Here is a 17,550-nt window from a genome sequence, read left to right as displayed (position 1 = left end):
ACCCCTCCTTGGGTTTCCGAGGCAGTATCACTACGGAAGTAGGATTGCCCAACCTTCCTTCCGAGGAGTGGCTAGTGGGTTTGAACCGCCAGCCGTCTGGTTAGCAGTCAAGTGCCTTAGCCACTATGCTACCAGAGCATCCACTCCAAATTCCCTTCCATCTTGTGTTTCCTGATCTCCTCCTCTCCCCTCTCCTTGAAGCACCCCTCTCAGAGAAACTGTGGGCCACCATGACCTTCCCCCTGGGCCTAGACCCACTCCCAAGCTGCTTCAAGATCCCAATTCTCCCTCCCCTTCAACCTTCCTTGTAACTGTGCTTTCCTTTTAACTCTTCATCCTACAGAAGTACCCAAGTCTCTTCTACTCCTACCTTTCCTTGAGCTGGCTCCTCATTTACTTCAATCTCCCCCTGTCTTCTCAACAGCAGGGCCTCACTCGCGTCCTCCACTGCCTAAGTGGGTGAGCCTCCACCCCATCCAGGCCATAGAAACAACCTTGGAACCACCACCAAGATCGCCAGCCACCCCCCTGGCCTTCTCACTTCCCTTGGCTTTTACACCTCTGCCCAGTTTCAATTCTCCTCCATTCTCTGACCGACCACCAGGTGCCAGGTTGGCAGCTCCCAACTCTCTGGAAGGCTCAGGTCACATCCAAAACAGAACTCACCCCCTGATCTTGTACACTCTGCTTTTTTTTCCCAATGTCTCAATTCCTCTGACTTCCCAATCCCACACCTCCCTTTCCCCCTAGCTCCAAAGACCTAAAGCCACTTCTCACAGGCCTTTCTCCTCCCTAAATCCAATCAACCACCAAGTCCTTTTAGTTCTACCAAACAAACCAAACTCATTTCCGACAAGTTCTAGTCCCACTATTTTCTCCCAAGGTCATCTCTTTCCCAGAGCCTGGTACTCTCCCCAGACCCTGCAGTGGCATCCTAACTGGGCTCTCACCTCTCACCTTTCCCCCCAAACTCAGCCCACTTGCCACCCTCTAATGCCCTCTCAGAGCTCCTTAGCCACTCTCCCTCCTCTGAGCCCCCATGTCTATCTCTCTTGGTAGCCCTGGAACATTGCCCTGAATTTAAGTTTGGAACTTCCTGTGTGAGAGGCATTGGTGAACTATTCTCTCCTTTACTCAACTGACTCCCTAAAACCAGGGGCAGGACCTGTCTCCATTCTGCGGCCTCCCAGTTTTAGCACAAGCCCATGTGTATGGCAAGAGTCAAAGACATTTGGTGAATGAATGAATAGTTCAAGGCTCTGCCCTGCTCCTAGCTTGGTCTCCCTCTGTGCTATCTCCCACATCAGACCAGGGGCTCCCCCAGGATTATTTTCATCTCATCTCCTCTCTTCCCAGTACCCAGGACTGCAGACTTGGCATCATCAGGACACAAAGACATCAGACACATGAAGGTCCGCAGGCAGAGTTGTGTGCACTGTGTGTGGGCAGGTCTGAAGATGCCCACTGGTGGGGGTTCCTGCACACGGGGGTCTGCAGGTTTGGGCAGCTTTCCACTCACCAGCCGGTCGGCGATCCTGAGCAGCTGGTTCTGAGTTTCGATCCTGTGGCTGATGTCCTCCCAGTAGGATGACAGCACCACCACAGGCTTCACGTTGCCCCAGGGTAGGTAGTAGTAGTGGCACCCTGGCAGTGGGAAGAAGACCCTGAGTACTGGGCCAGGACGAGTGGGTGGGATGGGCAGTTGCAGAGCTTGAGCCTTCTGGGCACTCTGGGAAGGAGACAGGTACCTACCCACCCCCCCAATCCAGGAACTCCCTGTGGACACATGTGGCACACGTTCTAACAGGTGCCTGAGTTCCCTTCATGGACTGAGCAGGCCGTTGCTGCTTTCACTAGGGCTCCTTAGCACATCAAAACAGAAAAGGCGTTAGAACGACCCTGGGAATCCAAGCACATTCTCCCTGAAGTCTCAAGGCCAAGCTCAACAAATACTGTGTAATAACTGCAGTAGCTTAAGACTGACGCTGACCACTTGTTTGTGGGATGTTGTCTGTGGCAGGGCAGGGAGAGGAAGTGGCAGAGGAGACCAGCACAGGACATCCTGAGCAGGTTTACCAGGAGGCAGGACTTAGGGTTTATCCACTGCCCCACACCAGCACCCAGCCTCTGGGCTCACCATCGAAGACCGCCCGGCTGTACTGGGTGGTGGAGACCAGTGGCAGGCAGGTTGTGTCAAACTTGTTCCCGTAGTTTCCGATGCTGACCTCGAACTGGATGGCGTCATCTACGTCCTGCAGCATGGAAGCTGAGTAGAAGGCAGCGAACAGGGAGTACTTGCGCCTCCGGAGGTACTTCTGAGAGCAGAGGGCAAACACAGGGTTACAGAGTGGCAGAGGAAGACATCCAGCATGGGGAGGGCTCATACGTCCAGTAGCCCCTGGCCATGGCTGGCGCCCAGTAACTCCTGGCTGGGCAGATGGGTGGCAAATGGTCCAACTAAGAAACAATGTCCAGATTTGGTTACTAACTGAGCAAACTCATTCCAGGTTTGTGTGTGTTTGGCCACGTTTCCCTAATAAGATCTACTCCTCCAAGGTCATGCTGCTCCTTAATCCAAACCAGCAGCAATGGCACCACCAAGTCAGGGGAGTGAGATCTCCCACAGGGCCCCCCAGGGCAACCTGGGCCTTGTCTCTGTTCAGAAGGAGATGAAAGCTCCAAACCACCATCCTCCTGCTCAGACAGCCCACGCCACCCAGCATCTCCTTCACACTGGCCAGTGCTGTGTTCCAGACAGGTTGCCATCTGCCATTTACTGGAGTGAATTAATCTCATTGTCCCAGCTGGGCATCAGGCACAGTGCTGAGAACACAGTAGGTATTCAAAGATATGCTCTAATTTGAACCAAGATGATTTTACAATTCTCCTCATGGAAGGCAGAGAGGATGAGGGGTTACAGACAGCTGAGTTTCAGATAAACAGTGATAATAACTTAAACCTACTGTGTATTCACTGCATGCAGTAGCATGCATTCATTACTTAATTCATTCTTGTAACAACCTTATGGGGTAAGTATAATTGTCACCCTAACCTCTCTAGAGTACGCTGCATGAAAGGCCTGGCAATCTGTCTTTAATAGACTGCAGCCAAAAGAACCCTGCAGAGCAGCTCTACTGTGCAATACCGGGGTAACCATGAGTTAAATCGACTCACCGGTGACAGATTTGGTTTACAGATAGGGAAATGGACACAGTTTGGAAGGGGTAGAGCCAAGATTCAAACCAGTGCTACCTGATCACAGAGTCTGAAGATTTAAACCAGCATGCTGACTCAGTACAGTGGACTCCAGAATACAAGGCCCAGCTCCACCATTCACTGCTTGGATACAGTTGACCCTCAGTCTCCTCACAGGGGTGCTGGGAGGACTCACTGATACAAAGACTGTGAGTTGCTAGCACAGGATCTAGTCCTCCCAGTGCAAACCACCTGCTGTCAAGTCAATTCTGATTCATGGCAACCAGTGTGTCAGAGTAGCACTGCACTCCCTTGGGTTTTCAATGGCTGATTTTTGAAGTGGATCACCAAGCCTTTCTTTGGAAGTGCCTCTGGGTGGGTTCAACCTTCCAACCTTTCAGTTAGCAGCTACTTAACTGTTGTGCCACTCAGGGACTCCCTGTCTGGCACTGCTTAATAAATGTTAGCTATTATATTACTATAAAACTGCACTTTATTTTGCATCGAGCTCTAGACTTTTTAAATGCTTTCACTTATCATCTTTGTGCCTCTGCGTATCCCTCCAGGGAGGCAGGGTGGGTGTTGTGGATGGTTCCTGCTTCTCATCTGAGACACAGAGGCCCAGGGAGAGTAGGCACAATGAGGGCAGGCAGTACTGGGGCCTCCCTGGCAGGACACTTCGAGGCCAGTCCTTGCCAGAGAGATGCCTTTACCTCCACCCGGAGGATGTCATCTGCAGGGAGGTCCTCCACCTTCTGCTCACTGTGCTCCACCAATTTGGTCTCCAGAGAGAGCAGGAGCCGGCCTCGGTAGGCCACACCTTCCCCCTGAGAGTAGAGTGAGGTCACAGGAGCAGGTGAGTGGAGGGTCACTCACCTCCCAGGTACCCAAGAAGTCCATGAACTGCCCCAGTTGCTCTGATGGGGAAATCATGGCCCAGACAGTTCAGGGGACATGCTTGAACCACCCAAATGATCAGCACCAGACTTCCACCCAGCCAGAGAGAAGATGAACCCTGAGATGGGTGGGGCCCAGGTTCCTCTGGGGCTGGGAAGAGAATCCTGGGAGGTTGGCTACCCTGGCCCTGGGTATGCTCAGGCCCTGGGAGTCCAGGCTGGACCCAGATGCTACCCAGCTGGGGTAGAAGACCCCACACACAGGCCCGGGGACGTAGAGAACCTGAGGTCTGGCATCCTGCCCTCGGGCTGGGGCTCAGACTGGCTCACCTTGCCCGTGTTGAGTTCTGCGTAGGGGTCTGGGAAGCCCGTGAACTCCCTGGGGCTGCCATAGAGGTTGACATAGCAGGGCCCGAAGGTGGGGAGGAAGCCCAGATGGTCGTCCACTGAGAAACACAGGCAGGGATCAGAGCCCAGTAAACTGTTTCCTACATACCCACTGATGCAACCCAGGTAAAGGAAAAACAACTTAGTGAAAGCTACCATTATCTTCCATAAGTTCCTGTCATCCTCCCCACTGTGCTGAGACATGCACACTTTTATCACTTTTATTAGTCTCATTTTACCCATGAGGAAACTGAGACTCAGAGATGCAAAGAAACACATGGCAATAAAGTGGCTGGTCCCAAAATGGTCTAGCCTCAGAGGCACAGAGCCCCCCTCTTCCTGTCCCTGTCCTCAGGCCACACCCACCCCAGACCCCCCTCCATCCTGCACCTCTACCAGTGTCTCAGGCCCTCCACTGCAAAAGGGCATGGAGGAGACCCAGAGAAGCCATCTCCCAGGGGCTCAGGGAGGGGCCTTAGCATGCCAAAAGTATGCTAGGTGTCCTTCCTCACGGGGCAGCCCCAGGCAAAGCCCCTCCCCCCACCCCCATCCCGTGTCCTTATGCAGTCCACTGAGACAGACAACCTAATGGCTTTGTCTAGTCTCAGCATTCCTTCTCCCCGCTGACATTGTTCAAAGAACAACCTTTTAGATTTGCGGACAGTTAGAATGAGAATTACAATACTAATGAGGAAAAATCTTTTCTCCACATAATTTCCACTCTCTGCAGAGACTCTCTGTAGTTAATGTCATGGTTTTCCAGCTTGGCTGAGTTCCCCAGGACAGGACTTCTCTGGAGATACTCAGAAAACCCCCAAAGACCAGGGTTTCCCTTTTGTATCAAAGGAGAAGTGAATGTTTCCAGAATGCCAAAGGTAGGAAGTGGGGGATGTGAGTGGGAACCACCTGGGACAACCCAAACCACAAAAGGATGTGGCAAAGTCGGCACAGGATAAGGGGCCTTGGCAAGGATGTGCTTGAGCCAGAAAGAGGGGGCACCCTGTGAACACCGAGTCCCACTGCTGCAGAGACCCTGAAAGGGAGGAAAAGACAGAAGCTGGCTCTAAGCAGGCCTCTGAGAAATGAGATATGACCCACCTAGAGGATCTGCCCCCTTCCCATCATCAGCAAACCCCCCCCCCGTGTCCTTCATCAATTCCTCTCTTCCTGTCCCCAGTACAGACAGGGGTCTGGTACCACACCCAAGGCAGAGGTGGGGAGGTATGAGACTTAGGGACCCCACTGAGGGACCCCACTGAGCATTACTATTCATACTAATCATCTCGATCATGATTTGCCTTATGAATTTCAACTTCAAAAGTTTTCCACTTGCCCTGGCCTCCTCTAGGTCACTGCCCACCTTCTCCTTCAATCCTGCACACCCCCACCCCAGCCCCGCCTTTCCCTGTCAGAGAGTGGGCTCATTTGAGCAACAGCTCAAGCCCAGGCTGAGAGGGAATTGCCCTTAAAGCATTCCAAGCGATTTACACATTCAATAGCGGTTGAGAGGTAACAGCCAAAGGTAAACTTGGGGACTGTGGTGGGGAATCTCAGTCCCAGCTCAGGAAATCACAAAATTCCCCGCAACAAAATCCCCAAGGCCCCGCCCCTTGCCAGCCCCAAGAAGAAGGCAACATACGGTCTGTGGCTGGAGGAGGCTTGACCACACCTGGAGGCTCCTCTGAAGCGTAAAGAAATGGAAAAGGGGTTAGATGGGTACAGCTGGGGGGAGGCATGGGGTTACAAGGACGGAGCACGTGGATGAGAGTTGGCAGACAGACAGATGGAAATGCAGCTCCCAGCTCCCGTGTGGGAAACAGATGTGGCCCGCGGGCCCACCCCCACCCCAGCTGTGAATTTATCACAAACTAAATCATCACACATTTGATGGTTCCAGCTTCACACACCCCCAGTCAGACGCAGCCCCCACCACCATGGGAACCACCGGGCCTCTCCCACCTGAGTCTGTGAATGTCTGTCTTTCAGTTGAAAATTGGACCCCAAACTTGACTGGATACATTCAAGAAATGACAACCAAAAATGTGGTTTGCCATATTATAGTCAGATAAGTGAGGGAAACAAAGTACAGACACAAAGAAAGGGTGAGGGAAACACAAACGGGCCAGGCTAGGCAGGGAGGCAAACCCTGCACTCCTCCAGAACAGGAAGGTTGACACTGGAGACCAAAGTTCACTGGGAGATGCTGTTTCGAGGAACAACATCTCCATCTAGTGGCCATTTCCAGTATTGCTCCTGAAGGCATCATGTTGCATTTTCACAACAGCAACCACTGGGATCTGAGTTCTGGCACCTGCTACTTCAAATGAAGCACAGTACCAGACCATGCCCATTAGCTGAAGGTTCTAAACATGAGTGTGCTCCTAAATGCTGGTAATGGACTCTAGAAACAAGAGAAGCATGGACGGAGATGCTCTGACACATCTACCTCATTTCTAAGGCAAGTACAAGATGCCCCCAAGGGAGTGGGGCTCCTCAGTCTTCTTTCCCTGTCCTCTCCAATTTCTGCATCTTCCTGCATCTGAGCTCCTCTTTCTCCTTCTCCAACTAGCAAAGTGTAACCAAGTCTGGGGTCATGGCCAACCCGGGGGATAATTTGTTGAAATCCCTATTTCATTCATTGTTCACCTTTACCTAGAATATTGTGGGTCTCCTCCCAGAATATGCCTATTATTAATTTCCTTGTAGCTCTATGATTACAATTAGGAGCTGATAGCTAAGCAAAACATTGTGAAGAAAGAAGGAGCTGATACACAATGAGAAAGAATGGAGAGAAAAGAAAAAGGGAGTATGAAAGCATGAATACGAGGACAGGGCTGAACGAGCAATGGCAGAGACAGCAAGGAGGAGAAGACCCAGCTGCAGGTGGGACCTGAGACCCTGGGATCTATCCCTCAGCCCTCTGCAGCCAGCCTCAACCAGGAATGCTGGCTGGCAGAAGTCAAGGCTTCAGAAATCATAGTTCATGGCCATTTTCATATCCACAGGAATACGTTTTCATCAGTCGGGGAGCCAGGCCCACGGCCATGGGGGAGCTTTCAGCAGCAGCCAGAGGACAAGCATGGCAGGCACAGCTGCAGGCTGTGGAGAGCAGCCGTCGGGCCCACAGGAAGCAAACAGATTCCATGTTAAGCTCCTTCAAAATGATTACAAACAGGCCCAGCCAGTTATCTCGGGCTAATGGGGCCGAGGTCACTAGTCTGACCCCCATGTGCTTCTTGCAGAGTCAAACTCAGCTTCCCACCCACAGAATGACCCTGAATCCTGGTGCAGACAGTGCCCCAACCCAGCACAGATATCCCCTAATCCCACCACCCATCTGACCAACACATGGAGACTAAGAACACCAAGGAGTAGCCTGGTTCCCAACCGCCAATCTAACACCATTTTTCATTTATTCATGCATTCATGTGTTTATTCATTCATTCAGCAACCTAACCAGGCACAGTACCAGGCACTAGGACTGCAGGATAAGATGTGGCCTGGCACTGCTGACATTTTAGGCCAATGATGTCTAATTTCAGGCAGGGTCACTGGTCTCTAGGTGCTGAGGATCACGCCAGGTTCTCTCCCTTCCATCTGGAGAAAGCTCATAAAGTCAAGGGCAGAGTGACCACTTAAGCCACTCAAGAGAAAGCCTCTATTCACTCATTACCCTTCTGCCAAAATATAACTTGGTGTGTTTTGATGTGTTTTCCCTAAGCCCAGGGAAGCAGGGGCTGTGGAAGTCCCAAAACACACATGAACACTCCCAGTTCTCTGGCCTGAGCAGCCAACCTGACTCTCGCCTGTGGAAGCTGAAGGAGACACAGAGCAAGCCCCAGCTCAGTAAGCCACACAGCACAGATAGTCCTGGGAATGCCTGTGTCTCCACTACCTGCTGCCAGCCCTGCCCTTTCACCCACCTCCCATGCCACCTCACAATCACCTCATGCTTGAGGCCAACATCATAGCCACCATGTCAATCCACCTCACTGAGGGTCCTCCCCATTTTCACTGACCCTCCACTTTACCAAGCATGATATCCTTCTTCAGGGATTGATCCTAAGATAGGGTTAGGGCTGGGATAGGGTTAGGGTTGGGTTTATACTTGGGTTAGGTTTAGTGTCAGGGTCAGGGTTAGTGCTAGAGCTAGGGCTAGATCTAGACAGAGTCAGGGCTATGGCGAGGGTTAGGATTAGGGTTAGGTCTAGGGTTAGGATTAAACTTAGGGCTAGCATGTGGCTGCCTGACACCAAACAGGAAGGAAAACTTGAAACTATTGGGAAATCACCATAATTGCCCCATAAAATAACTTTGAATTTTTTTCACTGTGGAGAAACTTTAGGATGTGAGTGCAATTTATGTAGCATATATTCATATATATAAAGCTATATTTTAAAAAAATCTGTGTCATTTTCATAGGTTTTACCTTTCAAAAGAACTAAACTTCTAGAGAAAGCACTCCTTTTTAAAAAATAAAAATTTCACTAAATACTTTTGAGCCTAGGATCTAAGGAACACTTAAGTGTGCCCAGGCAAGACTGTGTGCAGAAGAGCTGAAGAGGCTAGTGTTAGATCCTCCCCTCACTAGAAACACACACACACACACACACACACACACACTCCTGGTTGAACCAAATAATCTGGTGAACCATGGGGTAAGGAGATATAAGAGGGGAAAACAAATTTTTCTGACAGTTTGGTTGAGTCTGGGTTTTGAGAGCAGTGAGGAAGTAAAGAGCTGTGTCTCACAGCTTGTACCACCCTAATGTGGCGAAAAAATACAACACCCCTGAAAGGAAAGCTCAAGTGATGTGTTCTGAAGGAGTCTCGAATGAAAAGTGGGGGAAGCTAGGCCTGGAGCAAGGCAAGCACTGATGTCAGGGCCTGGAGAGAAGCTCCCCTCCGAAACAAACACCTGTGAGGGAAGGACATCAGAGAGTCTGAGTGATCATAAAGAATGGCTCCAGCTTAAGGGATAAATTGAACTCTTGGTACATGGACCAAGCTACTTAACTGCCTATTTTCAAATGATGTCCTGGTAGCATGAAGATTCTCCTTCTCCTCCTAAACCATCTGTGAAAGAAGGAGCTGCTGCTTGTAAATGCCTCTGTCCAAAGCACAATGGGCTGCCCGTTACCTGAGCGCCACCTAGTGGGCAAATAAGCACCCCTCTCACCTTCTGGTTAAAATATGCACATGGACAACAGAGAAATATCAGAGCTAACATCACCACCAAGGAGTCCGAGTGGTACAGTGGTTAAGCGCTCAGCTGCCAACTTTAGTTGGTAGCTTGAACCTACCCAGTGGCTCTGCCGGAGAAAGACCTAGTGATCTGCCCCTGTGACGATTACAGCCTATAAAACCCTATAGAGCAGTTCTGTTCTATCACAGGGGGTCACCATGAGTTGGAATCTACTCAATGGCACCTGGCAACAGCGTCACCACCTTAATTGAATACTGATGGGGAAAAAGGGGTCCGGACACTGGAACCTGGGTGGAATCTAAACTCTCATCAGGTGGGTGGTGGCTGGCACACGTGTAGCCTCATCAAACAGCCACTATGGGAAAGAGGAAGGTCTAGATTCAGAGGCAGGAGCAGCACCAACAAAAACTTCCTTCCACATCAAGAGGTCTGACTGTGCCCCTATGCTGCACTGTCCTCACCTCAACTCCTTCTGCCTATCTACCTGGGACAACCATTCTCAGAAACTATCTGAACAGTAATTACTGAGGGGGACTGCATTCTGGGACAGGTAATTCCACAGTTAGGATGAGGAGGGCCTGGGGCAGGAGGAACCCTGAGAACAGCCTGCTGGAACACCGTTCTGTGAACCCACCAATTAAATGTATCAGAGATGAAATCGCAATGGCAGAGAGCAGCTAGATCTCAAAGCTGCATGTACAGTTCCCTACTTCTGTGTGTGTTTGAAAGTTCCTATCATTGAAAGTGGGAAAAAAAAAAAATGTTTCAGAGGAGCTAGAAGAAAGGATTGGAAGAGAAGACACCAAGTTGGAAGCACTAGGTAGAGTCTATCAGGAAAGAAACACATCAACGTGTTCTCCAGCTAAAGATCTGAGCAGGGAACTGAGCCAGCACACAGATGGACAGAGACCCACAGACACTGTCTCCAAAGAGACACCCGCATGGAACAGACCTCCTTAGAGTAAATAAAGGGAGGAAAATAACACTGTCCACCAGACACAGAAGCAGCATCTGTAAGACTCGAGGGAGTGTCGTCTGAAATTTTCAGGAAACAATTTGTTACCCTCAAAAGAGCGCAAGGGGACAGGACCTCTGTGGAACAAAAGCAAAACTCCTGGGAAAGAACAGAGAGAATAGAAAGAAGAAAAAGATAATATAAAAAGGATGATCGAGGGAAAACAAGAATTGACAGGAAATTAAAAATGCAATAGCCAATTTTAAACCACAAGTGAGGCAGTAAAGAGCAGAATTGCTGCAGCAACAAAAAAAAAAAAAATCAGATTAGTGACACAGAAAGCCAATAATAATGATAACAAATAGCAAACATAACATTAGGGCTTAAAATGTACCAGGTACTATAAGAACTTTACATTTATAATCTCACTCAATCCTTACAAACACCCTGTGAGGTTAGGACTCGTAAGAGTTGCCATTTTATAGAAAGGAGCCTGGAGCAACTCAGCCAATTATAAAGAAGTAGAACAAAATTCAAATCCAAGCTGCCAGTCCCAGAGCTCCACTGCTTACCCTACCCTACCCTGTCTCCATGTGTCCACATTACAGTGTTATAATAAACTAATCCTCAGCTCAGACTTAAGAACTCACCATATCCCAGATTTATATAATCCAAGTAATTTTTTAAAAATACAAGAAAAAAAGATGAATTCCTATAAGCATCTAATCAGAAAAAAAAAAAAAAAAGTACCCACCAAGGAATCAAATCAGACTGCAATCGGAATATACACAAAAATAAATTCAAACCAGATTAAATATTTAGATGTGAAAAAATCATAAAAACAGTTCAATATAAACTTAGGAGGTTACAGAAGGCATTTTAAGCATGACATATAAGGCAGAAATCATACTTTCATTGTTCAAGAAATTTTTTAAATAATCTCAAGAAAATAGAAATTTTTAAATGGAAATAACAAAATAAGTCTAGAGAAAGTTGAAGAAAAGTAAAAAGGGGAAACAGAATAAAGAATTAGAAAAGCAAAGAAAGTATCAGAATTAGTAAATACATTCAAAAACAGATTCTTTGAAAAGTCAAATAAACAAACTTCTAACAGTTTGCTTTTCTCAATCAAGAAGAAAAAAAAACATAGCATTAGAAATAAGAAAGGGGAAAACACCATAGGCAGAGAAAATTGTTTAAATTATAGTAGACTGATGTGCAAAACAATAAATAAATTAGAAGACTTCAATGTAATGGATGCTTTTCTAGGAAAATACAGATTATCAAAATTGACTAGGAAAAAAAATAACACGCTAAAAATAACAATGATCATAAGAGAAACTGAAAACGTTTTTAAAAAGCTAGTACTACACCCGCTCAAAAGGGCACCCAGCCCGTATGGTTTTATGGGTGAATTCTTTCAAACCCTCAAAAGATTATATTCCTATGTTATATAAACTGTTCCAGATGTTAGAGAAGACTTTAAATCTTTCCAATTAATTTTACAGAGCCAGCATAATCCAGATACCAAAACCTGAGAAATAAGTACACATACCAGTTGAAAATAGAAAATCCAGAAACAGGTTAAAGAATACATTTAGTGGGTGATAAAGTGGCATTTCAAAATATAGGGAAATATTATTCAGTATATAGTATTGGTACCAAAAAAGGACAATTTAAAAAAAAAAAAAAAGTTATGTTAAATCCCTACCTTATTCACTAGGGAAAATATTAACAGATTTGGCTACATAAAAATTTTAATTTTCTATACATCAAAAACTATTACATGATAAAATAAAACTGAGGAAAATTATGTACCATATATATGACAGACAAAAAGTTCTTATCTATGCATATACATACAGAACTCTTACAAAAGAATGACAAAAAGACAAACATGCCATCAGAGATATGGGCCAAGAATGTGAACAGATAATTCACAATAGAATAAATATAAAAGATATAAGAATAAAGTCATTATTAAAAATGATATAACATATTATGTAAAATAAACATGTTGTGTTGTTGTTGTTATGTGCCCTTGGGTCAGACCCGACTCATAGTGACCCCTCCTTGGGTTTCTGAGGCCGTATCACTATGGAAGTAGATGCCCAACCTTCCTTCTGAGGAGTGGCTGGTGGGTTTGAACCGCCAGCCTTCTGGTTAGCAGTCAAATGCCTTAGGCACCACACTACCAGAGCTCCTAAAATAAACATAGATATACTTATTTTTTAAATTTGCATTGGTCAACTTCACCAGCTATCAAAGAAATAAAAATTATAGCAACAATGAGATACCATTTTTCCCACCAAATTAACAAAATTCTCTTTTAATATTATTAGTTTGCCCCGTGTTGGTGAAGGTCCAGGAAAATAGGCTTATAGGAGTAATCAGAGTACAAATTAGTCTAACTGTTTTAAAGGGCAATTTTGATATAAACCAAAAGCCTCTTAAATGGTCAAATCCTTCGACACAGCAATTCCACTTCTAGGTTATTTATCCAAAAGAAAAATCATGAATCATACAAAGATTCTGGTGAAAAATATTACTTGTAAAGTTAATTTTTTAAAACATAGAAAAACTAGAAAACACCTAAATATCACTATTAACTAGTTAATTAACAGTGGGATATGTATGTTCATTTACAATTGTGTTGTTAAAGATTATTTGATAATATGAAAAGTCATTTATATTGTACTGCCAAGTGGCAAAAGCAATTTTTCAAAACAACTTGTTTTTTAATTGTATATATACATGTACAGACACAGATATACCAGTGTCTACCTGTCCATATACACATTCATACAAAAGGGGCCCAGAATACTAATAGTTTGCTCTTATCTGAGGGTAAGCATATGGGTAATTTCACAGAGTGAATTTTACATTCTTCTTTCAGATTATCTCTTTATTTAAAATTTTTAAACAATGATGGATTAGTTTTTAATAGGCCAATGAAAGCACAAAATAGAAAATGTGAGAGCCCAGTTGGCCCACAAAGAACCCAGTGGACAGGGTAGCCACAGCCCCCAGTACTATCTGCAGGGGTGAGGAGTCCTCTCTGCACCATCCACGTGGTTATCTGCCCCACCATCTGAGGGGTGGAGAATCCCAAATACCTGCCATCCCATCGCTCTCATTGGCAGAGCCCTTCTCCATGGAAAATGGGCATTAAGGGCCTTGTTGTTGTTGTTGTTGTTATGTGCTGTTGAGTCAGACCCTACTCAGAGCAACCCCTCCTTGGGTTTCCGAGGCGATATCACTATGGAAGTAGATTGCCCAACCTTCCTTCCGAGGAGTGGCTGGTGAGTTTGAACCGCCAGGCTTCTGGTTAGCAGTCAAGTGCCTTAGGCACTACGCTACCAGGCCTTCTAGGCTTCCCTTTTCTGCACACTCTCAAACTTGAGGCATAAGACAGAGACAGGAGGAGGGCACATGGAAAGCCTGGAGCACTTACCTTCTATTTCTCCTCCAGGGGCAGAGATTTTAGACATACTCAGGTAGGTGGTAGCCACGATGTCATTGTGAGTGAGGCGGTCCCTAGAACAAGGGGGCAGAGAGGCCCTGAGCATGGGAGGGGCTTGCAGGCCACAGCACACCCCAGAAGGAAACTGACCACAGTTACAGCTCCATCTTCACAATGGGTATGTTACTGAGACCTGGTGGTCCTGAGGGAGAAGAGGCTGGAAAGAAAGATTTGCTCCAGGTTCCCCTAAGGGAATTAGTCCATGCTGCCAAACATCAGCATTTCCTAGGCTCTGCCCAGGGTGAGAGGGAGTTGGCTGGAGGCAGGGCCAGGAGTAGGAGGCTGCTCAGGAGCTAGGGCTCCAGGAACTAAAGAAATATCCAGACCAGAAACACAGGTGACCTGAAAGAAACTGTCTCCAAGGCCAAGATATTAAATTAAAAAACCCACTGCCATTGAGTCGATTCTGACTCATAGCAAAATCCATTGGGTTTCCAAGGCAGTAAATCTTTATGGAAGCAGATTGCCCTGTGGCCCTTTCCAAAGAGCTGGTGAGTTTGAACCACCAACCCTCTGGTTAGCAAACACTTTAGGCACTGTGCCACCAGAGCTCCTTAGGTTTTACGTTGGTCAGTACTAATACACTAATCCTTTTGTTTGAATCTGACTTCATAAACACTTGTAACAACCACCTTGATCACACAAGATCTTCCAAATAGCCTGAGGCACAGGAACTTTTATCATCATCTGTTACACAGAGGAAAAAAGGAGGCTCAGAGCCCTGGGGAAACTTACTCAAGGTCAGCGGGGAGGGAGGGGCAGAGAATCCTAGCCTTCTGGGTTTTTGCCTGTCCTGTCACCCATGGTAAGACTTCTCCCTTCCCCCAACTGCATAGCACACTGTGTGACTAACATTAACTGATTAGCCAGTCACATCCTGTGCAGATACTCTATCTGATAATAGAAAGTAATGTTATCTATTCTGACCCCCATTGAGTTTCTGAAGTTGTAAATCTTTACGGAAGTAGATTGCCCGATTGCCCCATCTTCCTTCCGATTGCCCCATCTTCCTTCCGTGGAGTGGTTGGTTGGGTTTGAACAGCTGACCTTCTTTCTGGTTAGCAGACAAATGTCTTATCCACTAAGCCACCAGAGCTCCTTATTGATGTCGAATCTGCTCCCAACTCAAGGCAACACCATGTACAAGGTCAGCCCATTGTGATCCATAGGGTTCTCACTGCTGATTTTCAGAAGCACACTGTCAGGCCTTTCTCCCTAGTCTTAGCCTGAAAGCTTCACTGACTCACATTTATTGAGCACTTATTAAGCACTAAGCGCTGTGTCTTCATACAGTTTGTTGTTGTTGTTGTTGTTATGTTCTATCGAGTCGCCTCCAACTCATAGTGACCCCTCCTTGGGTTTCCAAGGCAGTATCACTACAGAAGTAGACTGCCCAACCTTCCTTCCGAGGACTGGCTGGTGGATTTGAACCGCCAACCTTCTGGTTAGCAGTCAAGTGCCTTAGGCACTATGCTACCAGAGCTCCCATACAGTTTAGCTCATTTAATTCTCACAACAGTCCTGTGAGGTAAGTCCTATTATTACCACTAATTTCACATGAGGGAGCTGAGGTTTGGAAGGTTAAATAACTTGCCAAGGTGGCAAAACTGAGATTTGAACATCTGAGGTAAAATTAGAATTTTAGCTGCCACAACCTGTTGCCTCCTCCTCAGGCCAGACCAGTGGGTATTATTAGCCAGGGTGATTTTGACTCCTAGGGGACATTTGCCAAAGTCTGAAGATATTCTGGGTATATGCAGGGGTGCTACTAGGATCTAAGGAGCCCTGGTGACACAATGGTTAAGTGCTCGGCTGCTAACCAAAAGGTCAGCAGTTCAAAATCCACCAGTTCCACAGGATAAAGATGTGGCAGTCCGCTTCTGTAAAAATTACAACCTTGGAAGCCCTATGGGGCAGTTCTACTCTGTTCTATAGGGTCACTGTGAGTTGGAATGGACTCCATGGCACACAACAACAGCAACTAGTTTCTAGTAGATAGAGACCAGAAGCCAGAAACCAAACCCACTGCCATCCAGTCGATTCCTACTCATAGCAACCCCGCTGGGTTTCCAGGGCGGTAAATCTTTACGGAAGTAGATTGCCCAATCTTCCTTCTGCAGGTTAGCAGTCAAATGCCTTAGGCACTGTGCCACCAGAGCTCCTTTAGAGGCCATGGTTGCTGCTAAACATCCTACAGCACACAGGACAGCCCCAACCACAAAGACCTGTCCCACCCAACATGTCTATAGTGTGAGGATGAGAACCCCTAGGCTGGGCTAGACTTATCTCCCTCAGGAAGTCTCCTGGGGTGCACTTTCCCCTCCTGCCTTAGGCCCTCTCTCCCTGTAAGAGTACTTTGACTATGAGCTATTCAGCGGCTGATACATCTGAACACAGCCCTCCCCACCCCCCACCCCTGCCCCCAAAGACACATCTGGGAGTGGTGATTTTCTTTCTTCTTTTAAATATCAAACCCACAAGGTCCCTCCATCTGTCCTGCTGCCTTCCCTCCCTTCTTCGTATTTATAGTTCCTCAAGGTGGTGACTAAGCTTTGATTTTAAAGTTGTCCATCTGGGCTACAGGGTTACCTTCTGAAGAATGAATGGTCAGCCCAGATCTTATCCTAGCGAAGGAGATCAGTAACAACTGGAAAGTAAAACTCTCCTTAAACATTTTGCAATGGAATTATCAACACCAGAGAACTGCCCATCGATGCCATTATAAACTGCCTTCATGACCAGCTTCTACAAAGACCAGATCTTGGAGAGGAACTGAATTCTGATCTTTGAAATCTCTGAATCAGGTGAGGAGGGGAGACAGAGGAGAAAGGTTTTGTTTTCATAGGCTGGGAAATTTGGGGGGGTTCAGTTGTAGAATTCTCGCCTTCCATGCAGGAAGCCAGGTAGGACTGTCAGCTAGCGAGCCTCATGCGAGGCCATCACCATCCGTCAGCGGAGGCTTGTGTGTCGCTGTGATGCTGAGCTGCTAGATGAAGAGGAGCTAGGAGGAAAGGCCTGTCAGTGTACTTCCAAATTTCAGCTCAGAAGAAAATCTGTGGACCACAATGGTCTGATCGCATTGCACACGGGTCACCATGAGCCAGGGGCCAACTCAGTTGCGGCTAACAACAACAGTTTTTAGTGGGCTTTGCATTTTAAGAAGAAAGTAACTTATTTTTTTTTAATTGTGATTTGGGTGAAAGTTTACAAAGCAAATTCACTTTCCATACACCAGGTCACACACACTTTGTCTCATGACATTGACTATAATTTACCCCAGTGCAACAGCTCCCCTCCCACTTCCTCCCAATAGTCACCTCTTCCCTGTGTCCCTCCCTCCATGCACTCCACCCCCTGAGCTGTCTCCCTGTGCATACACAGCCCTTCT

The 17,550-nt window shown here is 47.0% G+C and overlaps 1 protein-coding gene across 1 annotated transcript in view; it reads right to left on the bottom strand.

The window, feature by feature from the left end:
- DYSF (dysferlin) overlaps positions 1-17,550 on the bottom strand; it is a 273,717-nt gene that overhangs the window by 163,391 nt on the left and 92,776 nt on the right. Inside the window, exons 17-22 of the mRNA XM_007940120.2 lie at positions 14,094-14,176; positions 6,118-6,159; positions 4,422-4,537; positions 3,909-4,022; positions 2,138-2,315; positions 1,520-1,644 (exon numbers count right to left, since the gene is read on the bottom strand). Coding sequence (XP_007938311.1) covers positions 1,520-1,644; positions 2,138-2,315; positions 3,909-4,022; positions 4,422-4,537; positions 6,118-6,159; positions 14,094-14,176 — 658 coding nt within the window. The remainder of the gene's footprint in view (positions 1-1,519; positions 1,645-2,137; positions 2,316-3,908; positions 4,023-4,421; positions 4,538-6,117; positions 6,160-14,093; positions 14,177-17,550) is intronic.

The sequence above is a fragment of the Orycteropus afer genome, unplaced genomic scaffold (genome assembly GCF_000298275.1).
Source record: "Orycteropus afer afer isolate SDZICR_OR568_19922 unplaced genomic scaffold, OryAfe1.0 scaffold00065, whole genome shotgun sequence".
Lineage (NCBI taxonomy): Eukaryota > Metazoa > Chordata > Mammalia > Tubulidentata > Orycteropodidae > Orycteropus > Orycteropus afer.
This window is presented reverse-complemented; position numbering and strand designations above follow the sequence as displayed.